At 41.0% G+C, this 21,998-nt stretch overlaps 1 protein-coding gene across 1 annotated transcript in view; it reads right to left on the bottom strand.

Annotated features, from left to right (window-relative positions):
* FAT3 (FAT atypical cadherin 3) overlaps window positions 1-21,998 on the bottom strand; it is a 652,865-nt gene that overhangs the window by 182,486 nt on the left and 448,381 nt on the right. Inside the window, exon 4 of the mRNA XM_055320836.1 lies at window positions 1,036-1,097. Within this exon, the coding sequence (XP_055176811.1) occupies window positions 1,036-1,097 (62 nt within the window). The remainder of the gene's footprint in view (window positions 1-1,035; window positions 1,098-21,998) is intronic.

Here is a 21,998-nt window from a genome sequence, read left to right as displayed (position 1 = left end):
TATATGGAGTAGTAATTATTTGCCACATTTCACAGTAGGGGAAACTGAGGCCCAGAGAAATTAAACAGCTTTTATCCATTCAAGACAATCATGGCAGGGTGACTCCAGGATCTATAAGCACCATTTCCTAGTCCTGTACTTGTTAAATAAATCGTTGTGAATTGATTCAAAGGAAAATACCAGGAGAGATTCGAAGTGTGAGTGTGTGTGTGGAGGACCTGTGGATTCCAGTTAGTGATTCTTAGGGACTAACAGGCCATTTTAGAAGAGTGGATGTGTGATAAAACCTTAACAAAGCCCTAACTTCCATCGTCATCTGTTCTGTATCAGACTGTCACACTTAAATCACAGTGCCATACATACTACCCAGACTTCAAGCTTCCCAATAAAGATACTGGTTATGTATAGAAAGAATGTTCCATGAAGCTCTTTCATATCTATTTTTTCATCTCTTGCCTTATGGTGTTTTTTTTTTCCTCCAGAAATAACACTCTTACAGTTTATGTTGCTGCTGTTTCTGTCCTAATGAATTATAGGAGTACATTTTATGGTTTCAGAAACAGTCCTCTCAGGCAGTGAATCAACTAGCAGGCTTCTCTTCCTCAACCCTCTCCTCAGAAAAGAAATGAGAAGCAAGGCAACACACGTCTTCACAAATGATGTACTTTGCTCTGATCACAGCACTTTTGCTCTTTCTCTCTTCACATCGGAGGCCCTGGAGGTTCACAGGGCTCTGCTCCTGAACTTTCTTTTCTGATGATTGACAAAGGGGCCTGAAGTCCAGGCAGGGATATTGAAGCACCCTGCTTATTTTCAGAGGGAGGCAAAGGCGGCTCTGCTACCTCTGGTCGGCACACAGGAGTGTGTTGGAGGAATGCGCCAGAAGTCTCTACATTCAGAACCAATCAGCCCCAGAGAGATATCTTCATTTTGGAATCCACTGTTCGAAGACATATAAGTCCCATTTTACGCTGAAGGTGAAAGGAGTTCAGTGAAATCAGCTTTAATGAGTGCCAGTTCCCTCTGCGCACTTACCTCTAGAAAATGTTCTGCCTGCTGTTCTCGATCCAATTTCCTTGAAGTTGTTGTGATCAAACCTGCGTAGAAATGAGAATAGTTGACTTTTGAATATCTGGGCAAGTAGCTTACTGAGCACGGAAGCAAATCCAGTTAAAGGAAGAGCAAAAACGATAGGGAACAGTAACAGTAACTCTCCGATTCCCAGTGACAATCAAGATGGTCTTGAATCATTCTTAAGACCAAATTCACAAAGAAAACCTGAAAAACTTGTTCCGGTTCTGCTTACCTCTGTGAGGTGCTATGATCACTCTGGGGATGTGAAAATTCACTAAAGGACCCTTGTTTTCCTGGTACTAAGGACTTCCAATGATTCATTTGCATGTGACTGAAATGCTACAGTGAGAACTTCATTGAGGATTTCAGGTTGTTGGTGCCGATCAGAATCAGGCTATGAAACAGCACTTTCTTATTTAACTTTTTAATGCTGCTATAATTTTTTGTTAGCCTTGACAAAAAAGGTTACTTCTGTAATAGCTACTCATCTGCATAATTATTTCAAACTTAGTAACTTATATACCGAAGACTTCACATTGTGACTTTATCATTTTGTTTTATGGGTTTACATCTTTACACAAAATAAGTTCCACATGGGAAATATCTCTGTATCTTTCCTTCGAATGGTGTTTTCCATAAATGAATCACCCCTTTGAGTATAAAGACAAAGACAATGAGAAGACACAACCTTCAAGGCTGCTCAGCTTATTATTTTTTTAAGATTTTATTTATTTATTTGTGAGAGAGAGAGATAGAGAGATAGAGATAGAGATAGAGAGAGAGAGAGAGAGAGAGAGAGAGAGAAAGAGGCAGGCTCCACACAGGGAGCCCAATGTGGGACTTGATCCCGGGATTCCAGGATCATGCCCTGGGCTGAAGGCAGGCGCTAAACTGCTGAGCCACCCAGGGATCCCCAGCTGCCCAGCTTATTGCACCAGTTTGTCTTTTGTAGGTTTTATTATTATTGTTGCTGTCAAATGGCAATTAGGAGGTCAAATTTATATTCCATTTCTTGATGCTACACTGTCCCTGAAGACAAGGGACTATGGATTGGGCTGGTATTGAGACCTGGGCTGATGGATAGAAAAGGGCAGAGAAAATCACACGAATAGCTCACTCTCGATACTAGTGAGCTTATGTGAAGTATGGAAAAGGCATTTTACCAAGACCTGCCGAGGAACTCATGAGCTCCAGGTTTTGTTTTTAATATATGTGGTGGGTGGGAACAAGTGGATTTTGGAGAAAGCCAGAAGAGGCCACAGGAGGTTAAATGGCCTTCAAAATAAAATCCTACTGGGGGTAATATGCTCTTTACTAAATGGCCCCACTCCCATTCACTCTCATCTGTCCACATTCCCCCTGGGAGGGAAATCTTTGTTCCCACTGCACAAATGATATTCCTCTCCATGGATTCTTCCTGGGACATGCCCCACACCCCACTGCTTCACATGTAGATGGTTCAAATTTAGATCTGATGTTAGAGAGGTGACCTGTCTTGCAGGGTTAGGTGCTCATCTGGTATGTCCCAACACAACCAGTATTGTTCTTTGCTCTATGCTATCATTCATTGTTCACAAGTTTGTATTTTCCTGCTAGACAAGTTGACAGAGTTCCTCCATTGGAAGGGATCTGCCTTTTCATTCTGAAGCCCTGTTGCCCACCTGGCCATTGGCCTAAAACAAAGAATAGGAACTTCATGGCCTAAAACAAAGAATAGGAACTTCACTAATGCTCAGTTGATAAACGTTGCTGTAGAAGAGATTATATATTCTAATCATCATTTTTACAGCAGACTTTGAATATGTTTGTTCAGGCACGTATTGTTTGTGTGCCAGGAGAGTATTTTTAGGTGGACCAGGGGTGCATGCTTTTAGTATTACCTGGAAACCACTCACTGAGTTCTTCCATGTGAACGACACATAGCTAAGCACTCTTGGGATACAAAGATGAGCCATTGTCAGAGATTATGGAGAAAAAAACCGATAATCAAGAGTTTCAAGTGGGAGAATCAGTAACTTCTCTTCTCTAGCTGCCCATCAGAACTCCCCAGGATCTCAAAAACTCAGATTCTGTGCCCCACTCCATCCCTCATTTACTGCATCCAAGTCTCTTGGGATGATGCCTGAATCAGTTCTCCCTAAAATTCTAAGGAAGGCTCTACACAATTTCACTACCCTTAGTTGAATCTCACTATGAATTTTTATTGACATTAACTTTTCTGTCCAGCCATATCCAAGAAGGAAACACTTCCAGCTGCTTTAGCATCTGGATCAGTGTGTACAGAGGGTAGGGGGTGAATGAGGGGGAGATAGAGATGGTGTGTGTGCACTGGTGGCTGAGGTGATAAAGGAGGAATAAAGGGGGCACAGCTCCCTTTTTGTATTGAGTAAGGGTTGTTGTGGTCTCACCAGTGGGCGTCTAACACACAAATCCGATGCTTCATTTTCAGCTATTCTATCCGACAAGGTCACATGTCACGAAGGCACTTTCCCAATGAGAAATAACTGTCTTCTCAGAAAGGGAAAGGGGGCTTTCATGAACCTCACCACCTCTTCAGGGGGGCACCCTCTGTTAGAGGTCACGATAGGAATGAGAAACACTTGTTATATGGAGGCTATAAATGGATGAAAGGACTGTCAGCCTTCACTCTGCGGGTTGCCTGCTGCTCTTCAAGGCACAAAAGATCAGGAGCCCTTGCCTTCTGTTTCCCTGAGGACACTTGTGTCATTTCGGGTCCTCCTCACTGGGTCATGCATCCATGGCCCATTGTGATGTGCTGTGCAAAGAGAAGAAGTCAGCTTCCTCTTCTGATCATTCTTAGGGTGATTTTGTTTTGTTTTGTTTTAAGGAAAGTTACTTATTTGCACAATGCTTACATGGAACTGAGACAGCAGTGTGGCTACCCTGACATCTGCATCATCTGCATACCACCACCAGGATGTGTTTTTCACGTATTTATCAGCCAACAGAGAAAGAGACAGCCTTCGTGAAAAGCCTAAAACATACACAACAGCGAACCTAGAGCTGCGAGAAAGCCAAACAGTTTCTGTTCCTGGAAGAAAGGCAGGAAAACCTCTGTAGGTTTTAGTTCTCTATGTTTCCATTATCTTTATTTTAGATTAAAAAACAATCTAAGTCAAAAGTGAAAATTGGCAGGAAATCAGATGAGGTAAGGTGGAGGACAGGGAATGCTGTTAGTTGTTAGTGGGTACAAGGTTTCTTCTGGGGTGATGAAAATGCTCTAGAATTACAGATTGTAGTGATGGTTGCACATTTCCATACGTATTCTGAAAACCACTGAATTGTATACTTTAAATGGGTGAATGTCATTGCATATAAATTACATGTCAGTAAAGCTGTTTAAAAATCAGGAAGAGATCACAAACTCTGCCTTTTAGAGTGTAACAAGCCCCTCATGTTTGGAGAAGACAGACATTTAAAAATAAATGAATGGAATGGATGGATAAGTTAGCATAGGAATCAGGCATGAAGAGGGGTTGGGATGAATAGCATAATCAGGTTTGTCCATGGGGAGTCAGGGACATAAAAATAATGAACGGAATGTTTGAGGGTTAAAGCCACAACTGGTAGTTATTTGTACTAAGAAATAATCCTTGTTATCAAGACAAGACCAAGAAAGGGGCCAAAGCTCTCTTCTCCTAAAGAGATGCACTTGGATGAGCTCTGGTACTTAGCAGCGCTGTTTTTCAGTTATCCTCACAGTCCAGAGGAATTCATCAAAGCGGTCAATGCTGCATCTTCGTTTTTAACATCTCTGTTGTAGCTGAATGTGCCTGGGCCTTAGAAGAGGGGAGAAGATAAAACAGAGCACTCTCTCTCTCTCCTCAGCTCTTCTGATTCATCACCATGGAAGGCAACCCCATTGTGTAATCTCTGCAGGAGAGAGGCATGTACATCACACATGTAACTGTAGACCCACTGGGCACAGTAAATTGGGGACTGACATGATGAAATTGAATTTCAAAGATAAATCCTAGGCAAGCTTTTGAATGTGGTTTGGAGATATAAACAAACACATCATTTGATATAATTACATATGCAAACCTCCAATTTAGGAGGAGAATTATGCCAGTCCTAAGTGAATGATACTCGCTAAAGTGAGGGGGAGACCATGTGGCTGGAACCATGCAATTACTTTAAAAACAACTAGTTTTGATTTTTTGTTGTGGAGATAGAGGACTCTCACAATCTCTCTGAGAAACAGCCCCAGCACAAAAATGTCACTGCCTGTTCCAAAGAGAACTCGGAGTGTTCTAAGTAGTTATGGTCAGAGAAGCCATACTTGTGAGATGACATCGTTCCCCGGCTCTTTCTCCCTGTGGGTGTCCTGGGTCGCAGCTGTGTAATCTAACTGCCATGACATTCACATTTTCTTTAAGTGCTACTTGAAGCAATGCAGGTCTTAGCCGCTTCCATGTAATTTTCCAGGACTGTTGGAAGCTGAGTTTAGTATTAAAAATGCAACTAGAATTATCAGCCCCGTGAGCTACAATTAGTACTTAGGCTGTCTTTCTCGTCTTCATTTCCTCTGCTCTTCAGTTCTCCACGCCTACCCCCAGCTATCTGCTAGACCTCTCACTGTCCTTCCATATAGTTCACACATTGCTGCTCGGTGAAGCCTTCTCTGACTTTTCCAGCATGTTTGGTATAATCCATCTGAGGCTGGGATCCCCCTCTAGACCATAGTTTCAAGAAGGCAGAGATTTGGGATAGTTCGTTAGTTGACCTCAGGAATCTAGAATAGTACCTGTCATAGTTGTTAAACATAAATACTACCATCACTGCACCCAATAAATGGCTCTGATTGCTAGTGAATTGTCCCTAATATGACACAAGTAAAAGGGTAAAAAGCAGATCTTATTCACCTCCTGTTCTTGATACTCAATGTAGAAGCTAGCACATTATAAGCAAAACTTGTTTGAATGAACCTTCTAGAACTCTCCATGCTGTTTTATACAGAGTGGCCATTATGGTCCCAAACCATGGGAGTTAAAGTTACCTGAATGCTCTCTTTCATTCTTTGAATAATTTCAAGGTTTCCCAATTTTTGGGATCCTCTTTCCTGCTGAAAGTTGGAAGTCTTTAGGACAATTCGCGATAGCCTTTTATTTTATTTTTTATTTTTTTAGCTGCTGATTAAAAATTGTAAATCTTTAATGCTACACACAGGGGCTTCGTGTCTATTTCCATGGTCTTCCATATCCTGGTTTCTATCTCATTTGTAGATAAAGGTAGGCAAATGATCATATTATAGTATCCCACATTGGTTCAGTCCTATGTGCTAGCCACTGTACTAAATAGTTCACATACATGCTCTCATTTAATCTCACAGTTATGAGAAAAAAGAACTATTCTGACTCCATTTATAGGAGCAAATTTAGTTTAATAACTTGTCCAAGGTCACCAACGACTGAATCACCATTCTTCCCAGGAACACTAACTTGGAAGCCTCTTCACTGTCTCCCTAGCAGGTGAGTATGTGCAGTGGTGACAAAGCCACCTGCCTGGGAGCCAGGAGGCCAAGGTGCCAGTCTCAGCCCTCTTAGTCATTGGGTATGAGATTCTAGGCAATCACATATTTTCTCTAGGCTCCTGGTTCCTTACCTGGGAATGTCCTAAGACTCTTTTCAGTATAAGGCATCTATAGTAATACAAAAACATTAAAAGGAGATCATTCTCTGATCTCTTTCTGAATCCACTTTCTTCTTGATGGACCTGAACCCAGCTGATCAGGATGTGAGTGAGTCACCCAGGCAGGAACAAGAGGTTTATATTTACCCGCAAAATATGTATGTATTTTGTTCTTTTGTTTTTGTTTTTTAAGATTTATTTATTTATTTATTCATAGACACATACACACACACACACACACAGAGAGAGAGAGAGAGAGAGAGGCAGAGACACAGGCAGAGGGAGAAGCAGGCTCCAATCAGGGAGCCCAATGTGGGACTTGATCCCAGGTCTCCGGGATCACGCCCTGGACTGAAGGCGGCGCTAAACTGCTGAGCCACCAGGGCTGCCCCTGTATGTATTTTGAATATTATCCCCTTATTGTATATATAATTTGCAAATATCTTCTCTCATTTAGTAGATTGCTTTTTTGTTTTGTTGACGTTTTTCCTTCGCTGCTCAAAATCAATACTTCAGCATAAACGTATCTCGCAAAAGGAGGAAAAATAAAAACATAAAAACACCAGTTAACTATAAGCATGTGTTTTTAGGTGAAAACCCTCAGTTATTCTCATGTTTATTGTCTCTTCCCTAAGATTCCAACTTCTAGAACTTCTGTTTCCACCTTTTAATTCAAGCCCAGCAGGAAGCCTTGCAATGTTGCTTGTGTATTTACATGTGGACATAAGCTGTGCGCTGAATTTGGAGAATGAAAGGGACACACAATAAGTACAAATTTCAGTGAAAATGCAAATTCAAATGCAAAGATTTTTGTAGGAAAAATTAAAGTTGGAGTGAAAACATCTATTAAGTTTGTTTTAAAGAAACAACCAGATGTGTTCTTAGACTAAACGATATTTCTTTTTTTAAAAAAAAGTTTATTTATTTGAGAGAGAGAGAGAGAGAGAGAGAGAGAGAGAGAGAGAGAGAGAGAGATTGGTGGGGAGAGGTAGAGGGAGAGCAAAAGAGAGCTCTCAAGCAGACTCCCAGCTGAGCCCAGAGTCCAATGTGAGGCTCAGTCTCATGACCCTGAGATCACGATTTGAGCTGAAATCAAGAGTTGGGCACTTAAATGACTGAGCCACCCAGGCTTCCCTAAACAACATTTCCTTAAAAAGAAAAGAATCACCAAAAATAAAAAATACACAAGAGCTAAAGCATCAGTCATAAAAAGGTTAATAAAAAAAGGGTTTGGAAATAGGCTTCCGCAGACAAGCTTTTTAAGTAAGAGCTGCTTGATGAGGTGTAAAGATTTGGAGTTGCTTCACTGAGTATACAGTGCTACTGTTAAATTTTCTTAAGAAAATCTGACAGGGAAATCTCTGATGGAGCTTTCATTTGCAACTCGAACTTTTCTTTATAAACAGTAACTTCTAAGATACCAATAGAAGCTTTAAAACTATGTAAGTAAGGATGCATCCTGAACCAAGTATGAAGACCCTGTGGGTCAAATGTGGTTCATAGCTGTTGGTTTTCTGTAACAGATAAGTTTCATTTTCTTTCTTTGCAAGCCAGTGGATGGCATTTCTCAATTCTGTCTGAGCATAGGGGAAATCACAGGCAGGATTCTTCTCCCAGAAACACTTCCCCCTTGGATACAGGATGCTGTAGCTGCTACAGGTAGCACAGGGGGGAAAGCCAGCTAGTGCAGGAAGTGTCGATGCTGACACACACCCTTGTACCTTCACTTCAGGCCCTGTTGGCAGATGGAGTTGCCCACAGTCCGAAGGGAGAGTTCTGAGGCTCAGGCAAGCCCTGCCCCCTTGCTGTATCACTCATTACAGAGAAGATTGATTAGGGCATCTGGGTCAAGGCAACTTGTCATCAAGGTGAAGAATAAGACAGTGGCCAACAAGGGAAGAATAATGAAGAAGATGTATGGTGGAGAATATTCCAAAGGACTCTTCTCTGAACAATTCTCTCCTATACCATGTGTTCGTACCTACACACCCACATATGCATGCACATGCATACACACATGCACACATGTACACACACACATGCTTAGAACTAGAGATGCTGTGTATGAGTCTAATTTTGCCAGAATACCTGGATACTTACCAGTCCCATCTGTGCTTCCCTGAGTTTCCTCATCACCAATTCTCATGGCTCTCCCTCCTAATCTCACATAGCCCTCTGCCTTCCGGTTTGGCCTAGATGAAGAAGGATTTATGCACCTGAAGAAGCCTCTAGGGGAGTTAGCTAAACCTTGAATGCCATATTGGATTTCTTCAGAGAAATTAAGCTACAGATGGTGAACCAATATTAAGGATGTTGTATGAAATGATGCCATCTTTAGGTGCCATTAACATACCATTGATGTGTGTGCTCAGATGTGCAATATGGTGCACATCTCCCCCTTTCTCTTTCTGCCAAGATTTTTCTTTGCATAATTCTGAGTATTAGATGATTAAAATAAGGAAGAAGTAGTGGCTGGAAATCTAAATTACATTATATAGATGGGTCTTAGTGATGACCTAGTCTGGGAAGCATCGTGGTGTACTCATTAGCAGTGCACAAACCAGCACTCAGGCTTTGGCATTAGACTGTCTGGCTTTGGCTCTCAGCCCTGCCCCCAGGCAATTGCATGGTATTCAGTGAGTTACTCAGCGTCACTAAACATCAGCTTCCTTATTGGTAAAATGAGGCTTATTAAACAATTGATTTAAAATGCTTAGTTTGATTCCTGGCTCAATATTACATGCTCAAATAATGTTATTCCATTTTGGAGCTCAAGTAATGAGCTCCAAAAATCATGCCTGTTGTATCGCATGTGCTCAAAAGTCTAATTGTGTTTCCTTCCCATCTTAATATTTCTCCTCAAGTGTGTCTAAACATTTAGGCCACAAAAATTGTGAAATGTCTACGACTCTACCTGTCACCTGACAGACAAGGAAACTGATGCCGACAGTTTAAGTAACTTGTGCAAAGACTTAATCAGAAATCTTTCATCCTCTCATTGCTACATTTTATTGAGAAGATACTATATATATTTGCTGTTCAAAGTGTGGCATGGAGTGGCAGCATCGGGTTTACCTAAGAGCTACTTGGAAGTACAAAACTGCAAGCTCCTCGCAGACCCAGGTATCTGTATGGACACTGAGTTTTGAGAAGCCTGGCTCTAGACCATGGCTGGTTTTCACATTGGCTGTGCTTTGGAATCACGAGAGAAGCATTAACTTCTGCTGTTGCCAGGGTCTCACATCCAGTTCTGAATTACTTGGGACGGGCAGAGGTCAGAACACAGTGATTTTTAAAAAGCTCCAGGTGATTCCAATCTTTAGCCAAGGGTGGGAATCACTATATAGACAGACGTTATCGCTGGGTGATGGGGCTAAGGTAATTGATTTTTTTTTTTGGCTTATTCAAATTGTTCTAGTTTTTCCACAGTGAAAAATACTCCATTTTAAAATACAAAGAATTTAAAGGCCAATGAAATGGGGCCCCTGGTACACAGTCACCTGTGTGTCCTCCATTAAATTCTACAAAGTTCTTTTTACAAAATATTTTACTTATTTATTTGAGAGAGAGAGAGAGAGAGAAGGTGCACATGAGTGGGGGAGGGTGGAGGGAGAAGGAGAAGCAGATTCCCCGCTGAGCAGGGAGCCAGATGCAGGACTTGATTCCAGGACCCAGAGATCATGACCTGAGCTGAAGACAGATGCTTAACCGACTGAGCCACCCAGGAGCCCCTGAGTTCTACAAAGTTCTATTCTGAATCCACCCAGCAAAGGACTACACCCCATGGTTGCCAGGTTTATTCTGATTTTTAGATTGGACATATGCCTTGTATCTACCCCTAATATAATGGTTTATCTCAGCTACTGTCTGACTTCTTAGTTCTGGCAACTTTCTTGTACTGCATTATGCCTCTCTTGGCTCCATTGGCCCTCAGGTAGCAGAGTTAACACCCACTCTGTGGTGATGCTATCTCTTTACCACAAAAGCATATCTGGACACAGGGCACATTGGTAAGAGACAAGAGGATACAACAATAAGCCTTCATGTTGGTCCCCACCGCATCCAGTGAGGGAGACAGATACATATGCACATAGTAATGATACATGGTATGATCTAATATATACCCTAGACAAGTCCAGGTGCCCCAACGAAGGAAAGATTAATGCTGACTCATGCAACTGGAAAATTTAAGGGAATAAATTGGATGTTGAATTTGTACTGGGCCCTAGATGGTGAATAAGATTCCAACAAACAGAGAAGATGGAAAAAGTTAAAGTAGAAAATCTGTAGCTGGCATGAGACAGATTGAGAAAGGTAAACCTGGTTTTAAATCCTGGCTCTCTTATTTCTTAGCTGTGTGACCAAGTACAAGTCATACAACTTCTCTGATCTAAGTTTCGTGGTCTCTGGAATGGGGACAGATCTAACTCCATCACAGGCTCTGGGTAGCAAACAGTACAGATGAAGTGCTTGCTTGGCATGTGCCTTGAACTCAGCAGGGCTCTTTAAAAAATAGAGGTACCATCTATAAAAAGCATTATCTTTTATTTTTATAAAAGTCCTAACAGCACGGGGATGCTATTTATAATTACATTCAAGAGGGACACCTTATTGTTTTTAGATGGGTCACCTTCGACAATGTCTGAAAATTTAATAACCAAGTCCGTGAAAGTGGAAGTTTCCTTTTACTTATTCAAATGAACATGAAGTTCTTTAATTCCTACACACTCTAGAGGTGTGAAAACCACCACTGCATTCCCCTTAGAAATGATTTCACTGCAAATAATTTGTTTCTACATCTGTTTTCATGTGACAGATAAAATCAGAAGGTTGGAGAAAGTGCAAATTACTCAGAGGATGTGCAAAGTCTTGAAAACACATTTGTGCTTTGTAGGCATGCCATTCTCTAAGATCATCTTTGCTGTGTGATCTATACAAGGTCTTGAGTAGGAGCAATGTTTTGAAACTCAATTTTTAAAAGTCTGGGGAAAAATATCGCTTGTTATGGAGAGCTTTGAATGTTATCAGAAGACTGACAAACCTCCCCCCTTTTTATATCACATGTTTTCCAGTTAATTTCCACATAATTCAATCCTTCCCTTTTGTCCTACATTTATATATACACTGTAAAACCTCATTATTTTTCATTCCACCTATCTGAGAATTTGTAATAGTTCTGGGGCTGGTTGAAGTTTACCTTTGTACTACCTAGGTAAATTAATAGGGCGGAAAGGTCCCAGGGGAATATTTAATGTACTTGAGACAAACCATTTGCAAAGCACTTTAATTTTAACAACCTCCATTTTGATGTTCTAATTGCAAATAGCCTATGTAACTATTCATTAGAGTCCGTCCAACCAGGTCTTTTGTCTGGCAACACTTTAATAGTTGCATTAACCTTATGTGTTTACTTGAAAGCAGTAAACGTGTGTTTCCTGAAATATTCTAGAATCTGCATTTTCAACTGCTGTAAAATCCTCCTCCACAAACGTCTGAATTAATGGAATTTCATGGTCTTTCTTTGGGAAGAAGTACCACCTCTTGCAAGAATGCTGAAATTTGTGCTTAATCATTTATGAACGCAGCAACTTTGTGCAAGTCTCTAAAAATGCATGTCTCCCTTTCTTCCTCTGAAACACAGCAATGATTTAATGGGGGGAGCAATCACCCTTTCCTCCCTGGGAGTAACACAATATTTCCCCCCCTTTATAAATATAAGTGGAAATAAAGGAGGGGTTAGAATCTTTTAGAACTCCTTGGGAAAAACTGCTGTATCAAATCAGTGAAGAGTTGTATATTCATTACGGTCTTTAATAGAGGACTTTATAAAAAATTGCATTATAGCTTTATCGCTTTGTATGTTGTTTGCATGTTTGTCTCTTTCCATAGACTGTGACTCTCCAAGGCAACTACATTTGTATTCATTTAATGTTCATTTAAAAGAATATAGGAATCTAGGCTAATCTTTGTGTCTTTCATGCCTAGCAAAGTGCCCGGCATATGGATGGTGGTCAATATTAGTCTACTGGGTGAACAAAGTATACTATTGAAAATGTGTATGAAAGCGTTGTGAGTGCATACACACATACCGCCACCCAAAGCAGGTGATGGTCCATATGTATGGCAATGATCACTCAGCATTTATATTATAGCTTATAAAAGCTCCCATGTCTTTTGGAAAAAGCTTCCAAATAAATTCAAAATGGAATTATGTGCTGTGATAATTATTATTTTGGGTTTTTAACACAAAATGTTACAAGTTCATAAAGCCATATTTTTTTGTATCATATGTCAGAGTCTGCAGTCTGTGTGGTTAATTGAGGTTAATGGGGGGAAATGGCAGTTTGCCAATACTAATGAGTTTTTCTTGACTCCTTCTAATATGTATTTTATTTCTCTTTTGCCTTTACTTTTTTGTTTAACTAAATTATCTTATTTATCCAAGAACTTGTCATGTATAAGTAACTGCCCGTCGGAGAGGGCTCAGCCCATGTTTCGCTCCCCAAAGAACATTAAAATTGTGTATGTAGGGGTGAAAAACAGAAAGCAGGAGGTGCACAGAACAGCCATCCTCTGACTTCTCTAGGTCCACAAGGCACTCCACAGTCAATATCAAAATGCAGGACAAGTGAAAGGGCCTTGTAGGATCACACTTCTGGCTAGAGTATGTGCTGCCAAAGTGAGCACACACACTTCCAGCTAGAATCTGATGAATTGGGATGCTCAGCGGTTGAGCGTCTGCCTTTGGCTCAGGATGTGATCCTGGGATCGGGGATCAAGTACCACACTGGGCTCCTACTTGGGAGCCTTCTTCTCCTCCCTCTGCTTGTGTCTCTGTCTCTATCTGTGTCTCTCATGAATAAATATATAAAATCTTAAAAAAAAAGAATCTAATGAATTCATTCTTCCAAAATGCAACCAGTAATGTAGCAAGGAGTGTGCTAAGAGGGTACATCAGCTGTGTCTTATCAAAAGGGTGACTTAGGTGACAATTTTAGCTTCTTTTTTCAGAAAGAATCATGTAAAGACAAAGGTTGGGGGGAAAAATCACAGAACAGAAAATACTGGCTCTGTGGGATGGGGGTTGGTGTAGCTGGGGGGGAACAGGGACAGCCTTGAAGACCATCACAGGGATGCCTGGGTGGCTCAGTGGTTGAGCATCTGCCCTTGGCTCAGGTTGTGATCCCAGGTCCTGGGATGGGGTCCCACATCAGGCTCCCTGAAGGGAGCCTGCTTCTCCCTCTGCCTCTGTCTCTGCCTCTCTGTGTCTCTAATGAATAAATAAATAAAATCTTTATGAAAAAAAAAAAGACCATCACAGAATCTATCTCTAGATCCTGTTTATTCCATATGTATCCAGGGAAGTCAACATAAATACGTATCATTTATTGACAGCTGCATTACCAACTGGCCAGCTCTGTGGGACTCCTAAATTTGTGCCCTTAACTAGCATATTTTAAGTATTGGCTAGGTTTTCCTTTACTGGTTCCCTTAGCAGCGGTGGCAGAAGCTTGTTGAAGTTTTCTTCCTATTTCAGGGATGAGAAAGACACGGCTGACCCTGACTAACTGAAAATTAGGAACTGCAGCTGCTGGTGGGTATGCTGGGCACTTATATTCAGGTTCCTCTGTCTTTCCCTCCTCCTTTTCTTGTCATCCCAAAGTTGACCTCCAAGCCCTTCCACGAAGTCAGCAGAGGGGCCAGAAGCACGTTTGCAAATGTTTCTTCTACATTTTTAGCAGTGTAGCATTGCCTCTTTGGGGCTAACAGTTTGTAATGGGCCGATACACAAGAGGGACCCACTTAAAAACCCATTGGTCAAATAAACATGCCACTCGGATCAAAAGAAAATGTCATCTTCTTTGTTGGCATTCTGAGAAATTCAGGATCTTCTGAACAAATGGCTGGGCATACAGAGTCTGAGAGCAGATTTTTAAACCATTCACAACACTGTGTCAGTTCTTTCTCAGTGAAAATGAGCTCAATTCTACTGTGGTTGTAATTAGTGGATAATTAGTACTTGTACATTTTGATGCTACATGTCATGGAACTGGTGCCTGGTTTAGCATCCATTCCACAACGTTATTTAATTTTGCTGCAATTTTAATTCTTTTGCATCACATTGGTGCCCTGACACTAGAAAACCTGGGGCTCAAGGTAGAGAGACTAGGTTTGAAATTACATTAATGGGTTTCATTTTTCCCGTGGAAAAAAAAAAATGTTGAAAGGCTTTGCATTAACGAGCCAGAGCAGTGGACAGGAGAGAGTGCAAGATGCATTCCACAGCCTCAACAGCCATTCTGGGCTCTGGGCTTTTAATATGACGTGAAGCACATACAGTCTATTCCCACTGTTGACTTGGCACCGAGGTAAGTGCCTTCAGAGGAAGCTGGGAGTAACGGGGAGCAGGTAGTGAGTCTGTAGCTATAGCCAAGCCATTAAGGACTCAGGTAGAATCATGCAACAGGGTAACATGGAACCCAGAGAGGTCTGCTTGGACTCCTCCTGGGAGTACAAGGAGAGCCTCCCAAAGATGGGGTCTCCTGGGCTGGAAAGAGAAGTCTGTCAGGTAGACAAGGAGGAGTAGGGCCTTCCACCGTATTCTGGTGGGACAGGGCACACAAACAGGCAAGAAGGACTACAGTGCTGTCCCAGAGTTACTTCAAGAGGCCTTAGGGGCAACTCTGAATTTTGTATTACTTACATCTTACCCCTAGGGACACGGCACTGCAAGGTGCTCTCTCATTAACATGGCAGTGGTTTTCATTTCTACACGTCATATGACGGCACTGCAGATGCCAATGGCAAGAGTCTCCTTCCATTCCTGCAAGGCTCACGATACAGACACCAGCACTGCATTATAAGCAAGTACCTGAGCCTAACAAAGAGAAGGGGATGCAAGGAGAATGCCAGTCAGGTACCTCTGAACCAGAGCCTTTCCTCACCACTCCCTTCACTTCCTCTTGGGAACAACACTTTTGTATGGTGAGTACCATCCCAGTTTGCCAGAGTTTGTCCCGTTGTAGCACTGAAATCCTAGTTCTACATGTCACAGAAATCCTCAGTGTTGGGAAAAACAGGAAACTTGGTCACCCTTGTTTTAGATCGCAGCTGAATGCCACGTCTCTGGGACTAACTTATCAAACACATCTTCAAGGATGGATGCAAGTGAAAACATTTGCTATCTTGCATCCACTTCCACTGGCAGATGGGTAAACTAAGGCACAGAGAGGGGCAGCGCCTTGTAAGATTCCACAGTGCTTAGCTCTGACTAGGTAATACCCCTGCTCAGAAACACTTAGAACTGCTTTATGATTTCTTTTTGTCTTCCTCATGTAATCACACATTTCTGAACATTCCCCTCTGCTTCTTCCTGATGTAGCTAACAACTGATACCATTTTCTGATTATTCTCTATGTGGCCAAGGGTATGCTGAGCCCGTGACAGGCAACACTTCATTTAATCCTCCTCCAAATTATAAATTTCTGTTACTAGCTTGCTAAATACTATTGTCACTCCCATTTTTTCGGATGGAAAAGATTGAGTCTTAGCAAGACCAGGAGAATCTGCTAAAGGTTATACAGTTAGTGAGAAAGATTTGAAACTCCATCAAGCTGATTCCAGAATCCTTATTCTTAATCACAAGAAGACTAGACTCCTCTTCTTATTCAATTTGATCTTCTATTTCATTTAAAATTACTCCATCATTTAACCAAAATATTTGAAAAAGCACGGGAATGGTTTTCTCATTCTCCACATTTTATTCTATTTCTCATTGATTCTTTCATTCACCAGAAAAGTGTCTTCAGATAAGAGTCTTCACTTGCTTTCAGTTCCCAGTGGGTCTGGGGCTGCATCAAATCTTCCCACTAGAGAACTGCTTCAGAAAAATGCAAATTCATTGTGTGGACAGTGTTTTTGTCTTAAGCCCTTGAGCTATTGTGGGATCAATCCAATTAAATGTCCATGACCCACCATCGACTGAAAGAGATCCTAAAGGAATCCAAATGCCATGCTTCTCTTAAAAGGTCTGCCAAGACCTTCACCATTTGGATTTACTAGTACTTCTCTGAGCTCTTCTGTTTTTGGTTATATCCTCCTCCAGCTGCCCTCTTGCTAATCTTTCTTTTGAAAATCTTCGTACTTAACAAATTCAATTTAATTCACCAAAGTATTGATATTTATCACCAGGTTCCAGCTACTCCACAATTTTTTCTGTTCCCTGAGCATGTAAAGATTACTTCTGCTTTAGACCTCTTTGTTCTCAGCCTTCTTTTGGCAGCATCCTTCTCCATGCACTCCACTTCCATATCTGTATGCCTGCTCCCTTCTTTATCATATAAAGCTTGGTTCAAATATCCCCTCTTGAGGAGGAATCCACCCTGTTGGCAGGAAATTCCAGGAAGATAGATATCACTTCTACCATTCTTTATCATATAAACCTCGGTTCAGATATTCCCCTCTCTGGTCACCCTACTGAAAGTCTCTCCTTCCTGGTTTTTCTTCTGACCCTCTGTCTAAAATTGTCCTGCTTGCATACCTGTTCTCTTATCTATCATCTATCTCTTTCTGTAGAATGTAAGCCTTACAAATATAGGAGTGTCATATGCACTGCCCTACCCGCAGTACCTAGGAGCGTGCCCAGCACACAGTAGGTCATGTGCCTACTATGGAATGGAAGGAATGACTTTATGCAAAATACTTATAAACATTGTCAAAGTCCTTCTGTCCTTGCATTTAAATATTTAGCTTGCTTTCGGTTCTTTTATATTTTTCACAATGAATGTTTTCAGTATTGCTTTTGACTTGGCGACTAAAAGTCCCTCCATCTGGGAACCAGTCTAGAGGACAGTGGACAGAAGTCGAGGAAGATTCAGGTTTGTTTCTAAGCTTTCCTGCTTCCCATCTAAATGATCTTGAAAAGGTGACTCAAACTTCCTTGCCCATAAATTAGGAATACTCCTATCTGTCTCATAGGACCACTGTGCATATAAAATGATATACACACAAAGGCACCTGCCATGCAACAAGTATCCTCTCATGTCATTTTGAAGTATATTTCACTTTTATAATTTCACCTAATTACCTGTAACTGTTAAAAATTAATTTGTTAATTTGAAAACAGAAACCTTGGAATACATGGAAGTTCGGGAAAGTCTTATAATTCTCTATGCTTTTTCTAAAACCCTGGAGCCTTTAAGGACAGGGGAGGTCAGAAATTTGCTTGCATGGTAATGAACAGAGGTCAGCACCCTGCTGGCAGGAAATTCCAGGGAGATGGATGTCACTTCTACCATCAGACCAAAGAGGTTAGCATGAAGGTTAAGAGATCTAATCTTATTTGAGTCAACGGACTGAATTCAAATCTCAGAGTAGATTTCAATCTCTTGCAAATGGGATAATCAGAACAGCTCTTGGCTCCTCAGGGCAAGCATCTCTTGCCTCTGTATCTTTTCTGCTCAGTTGTATTCTTCCACACGTGGACAAATGAGGCTCTTTCTTGGCAAGTCAACTGGCAGAAGTTTCCAGCTATCTCTTTTCTTTTACCCCGTCCCTGTTTTGTGATAAGGCATTTGTGCCATTTGCTAAGAAAGATGACATTTGAAGGTAGTGGAGAAAGCTCCAGAGTCCAGAGAATGAGGCTCTATGTCAGTCTGTCCCCTGAGATACTCTGTGGTCTTATGCAAGCCACACGACTACTCTGTGACTCAATGTCTGCCTCTGCAACAGGGATGGTAATACCTATCCAACCACATCGCCCATCCATTTATCATCGTCCATGGTTGCTCTACCACCATATCTTAGTAGCCTATTGAGTAAAACCCCAGTTTAACCTGATGTTCAGGGACTTTTGTGTCAGGCCTCAGACTTTTTCTAGCCTTACCTCTACTGTGCCCTGTGCCTGGACATACTGCTTTCACAGATACCAGCTGAGAGAATGAATGAAAATGAGGGCATCCAAGTAAGACAATTTTAAAAGAGCTATTTCCAATAAAAAGTAGTATTTTAACAAATATAGGATAATGATTAGAGTCTCTCATATTTCAGGTCTCAGTACAGAGATGTGAATAAAAAAGGATGTGTAATGATAAACTCTCCAACTATTCCACAATCAGTCATGATTTGACTGGCATCTGCTTCTCAACCTTACCCATTTCAAAACCCGGTTTAAATTTCATCCCGTTTATTGATTCACTTGACAAAAAAGTATTGAATGCTTTCAGGCTGTGCACCAGGGATCATTACCTTCAGGAATTTTTCATGTGCAACCCTTTGGGTGTAATGCCCGCTGTTTTATGTGCCTGAGCGTGAAATGTCATCATGGCAATCATGTTGACCTCAGCCAGCTCTACATTAAGATGACCAGAATAAAATAGACTGGATTCCAGCCCAAGCTTTGCTATTTTCTTTCTTTCTTTCTTTCTTTCTTTCTTTCTTCTTTCTTTCTTTCTTTCTTCTTCTTTCTTTCTCTTTCTTTTTTTAAAGATTTATTTCTTTATTCATGAGAGACACAGAGAGAGAGGCAGAGACACAGGCAGAGGGAGAAGCAGGCTCCATGCAGGGAGCCCGATGTGGGACTCAATCCTGGATACCGGGATCACACCCTGAGCCAAAGGCAGATGCTTAATGGCTGAGCACCTAGGCGTCCGTGCTGTTTGCTTTCCATGTGACATTAGACAGATTCTCTTTTCTCATCTCTTAGGTGGGGAAGAATACCAACCTTGCATAATCATTAGTAATATAAATTATGATCATGCATACAAAAGCATGTAGCATGAGGGTTGAAGCATCATAGAGGATGAGCCCTTGTGAATACCTCCCTTATCCTGGCCTTGGCTGGACCAAAACCAAACCAATCCTAGTTGTAGTAGAGTCTTTATCTTGGTGAAATGCATTGTATTACAGCAAAGATAACAGCTATTGTAAGCCAGTACATGTATTTGCTGCTCACTGCTATACTGGCATTCCATATTTCTTTCTTTCTGGCCCCTGTGGCCTCAATCTCAACCCTTATTGCCCCCTCTCCCTCTTTATTATACCCTGTAAGGAAACTCACAAAACTTTCTTCCTGTCAAGTGGTCTCAGGATGAAAACAGAAAAGATCAGAACATCCAGACAGAGCATCCTCTACAGCTTTCTCACCAGTGAAAGTGAGAGGATGAAGGCATCCTCCCAAAATGCCCAATCAACCTAAAGGGAGAGATCATCTGTTTTCCTCCTGCAAAAACTTTAAATAAGGAATAATATGAGAGAAATGAATCTTGCTTTACTCCTCTAGGAATGGTTCTTAGCAGAGAACAATCAAATGAAATTTAAGTTCAATTTGACCCAAGTTCTTGTAACATAAACACACCTCAAATGGAGGGTGATGGGAACCTCATTACTTAGAATTGGACAAATAACCCAAGGCAGTATGATTATAACCTGGCAGCAGTAATGGTTTGTTCAGCAAACTGCCTGAACCTCTACTGGGAACATTTAACACCACTTGTATTTTGAAATCACAGGCTACATCTACAGGCAATAAAGACTGTTATCTCTCCGATTCATTGCAGTTGCACAAACACCCAGTTAATTCAGCTATAACACATCTGCCCAGAGAAATATTTACTTTTGGAGCCTCCCAGGTATGCTTTAAATTTCTCCTAATTGCTACCCATTGAGTTCCAAGTTTAAGTGCTGTTGAGTTGGACTCCAGGTCCTTATTCTGTACTGAGAAGTTCACCACTATACAAACGCAAAGACCACATTCTCGAATGACCTCACTGTGCTTCCTTTCTCTAACTGAACAGATGAGGTTCTCTCTGAACCTAAGAAGATGAGTTTTTCTCACTGCTTCTTGGTATAGCAAATGGATGATAAGTGTTTCTCAAGGATCACAAAGAGAGTAACATTCATGCTTCCTGCTTGAGAATTATACTTCTTGACTACTCAAGCTGTAGGAAATAAATTCTCAGGTCACCTCTTTACATTGTGAGGGTAACAAGCATTCTTATACTATTAAAATGATAAGAAAACTTGAGTCAGAAGAAGACTAGTTTCAGAGGAGGAAAAAGGAATAAAACCCACCAGATCTCATTCCCAGCGGGAAATTATAAAGACATCTCAATGAACATAACTTATTTATCTTTTCCTTCCCAAACCCTTAATTATATATTTTTTTCAGATTCTTTTGTGCATTCAAGAAGCAAGGTAAAGTAACACAATTCAGAACCAAGAGGCAGGGTTGAGGTGCGTAGGGGAGAAATTAGAGAGTAGTCACATATTGACTCTAGGCTCACAATGTTTTTGCCTAAGATACACACTTCCCTGTGCACCACAGCACACACCAATAAATCTCTTCCTTTCTTTCCTCGTTCTAAATCTCAGAAGCTCACAGTTCTTAGGAGCACTGCTGTCAAGTGCTTTCTCCTTTACATCTCCAAGTTCCTCTCCAATTCTTTCGTCATAGGCCATATCCTGTCTGGACAACAAGAAGTGTTTCTATTGGTAAATGTGGAAGAGTCCAGGAGAAGTCAAGGGGTACCCTTAAGCCCCCTGGTTTCATAGCAATCTTCAGATTTGGGGCTACACCCATCCCAGATTCCTAAGAATTTTTTTTATCACAAGACTGGAGTCCAGATTAGGTTGAAAGATAATATATAGTGATCACATCATAGCTAAGAAAGTAAGGTGACAGTCCCAACACAAAGGACTAACATTACACCTTGGGAACATTTAGGCATCTTCTGGACAAAATACCAATTTAATTGAAACCTTGTGGAGAGGAAAAAACATGTCTCATCCTTCTTTTCATCTGGATACTTAGCAGTTCACGAACCTCTACTTGCAAACTTCCCTAACGCCATATTCTCACACAGAGTGGTTTCTATACTGTTCTTTTCATGCACAAAGTGCCGTAGGCAAATGTCTATCGTAGCACTTACCACAGGGATTGTTACTGCTGACATACTTGTATGAACTTGACCATGAGTTCCTAATGACAAGGTCTATGTTCTCACTGTCTAATACAGTCTGGCCCATAGTCATATGCAGTAGAAGTTTGTAGGATGAATGCAAATAGTAGGTATTCATTAGTGTTTGCTTAACTGAACATAACTGAATACTCAACAGTAAAGATACAGATAAAAATGACACTTGGGAAAAGCTTTTCACGTTATGACTTGTTTGCTATTTACATAAAACTAAAGAAATAATCTAAAGCTGTTTACATAAAACTAAAGAAATAATCTAATTTCAGTTCAAGTCCTCTTTTAAATTAGTTTAGAAAA

This window comes from Nyctereutes procyonoides, unplaced genomic scaffold (assembly GCF_905146905.1).
Source record: "Nyctereutes procyonoides isolate TBG_1078 unplaced genomic scaffold, NYPRO_anot_genome, whole genome shotgun sequence".
NCBI classification, from domain to species: domain Eukaryota; kingdom Metazoa; phylum Chordata; class Mammalia; order Carnivora; family Canidae; genus Nyctereutes; species Nyctereutes procyonoides.
This window is presented reverse-complemented; position numbering and strand designations above follow the sequence as displayed.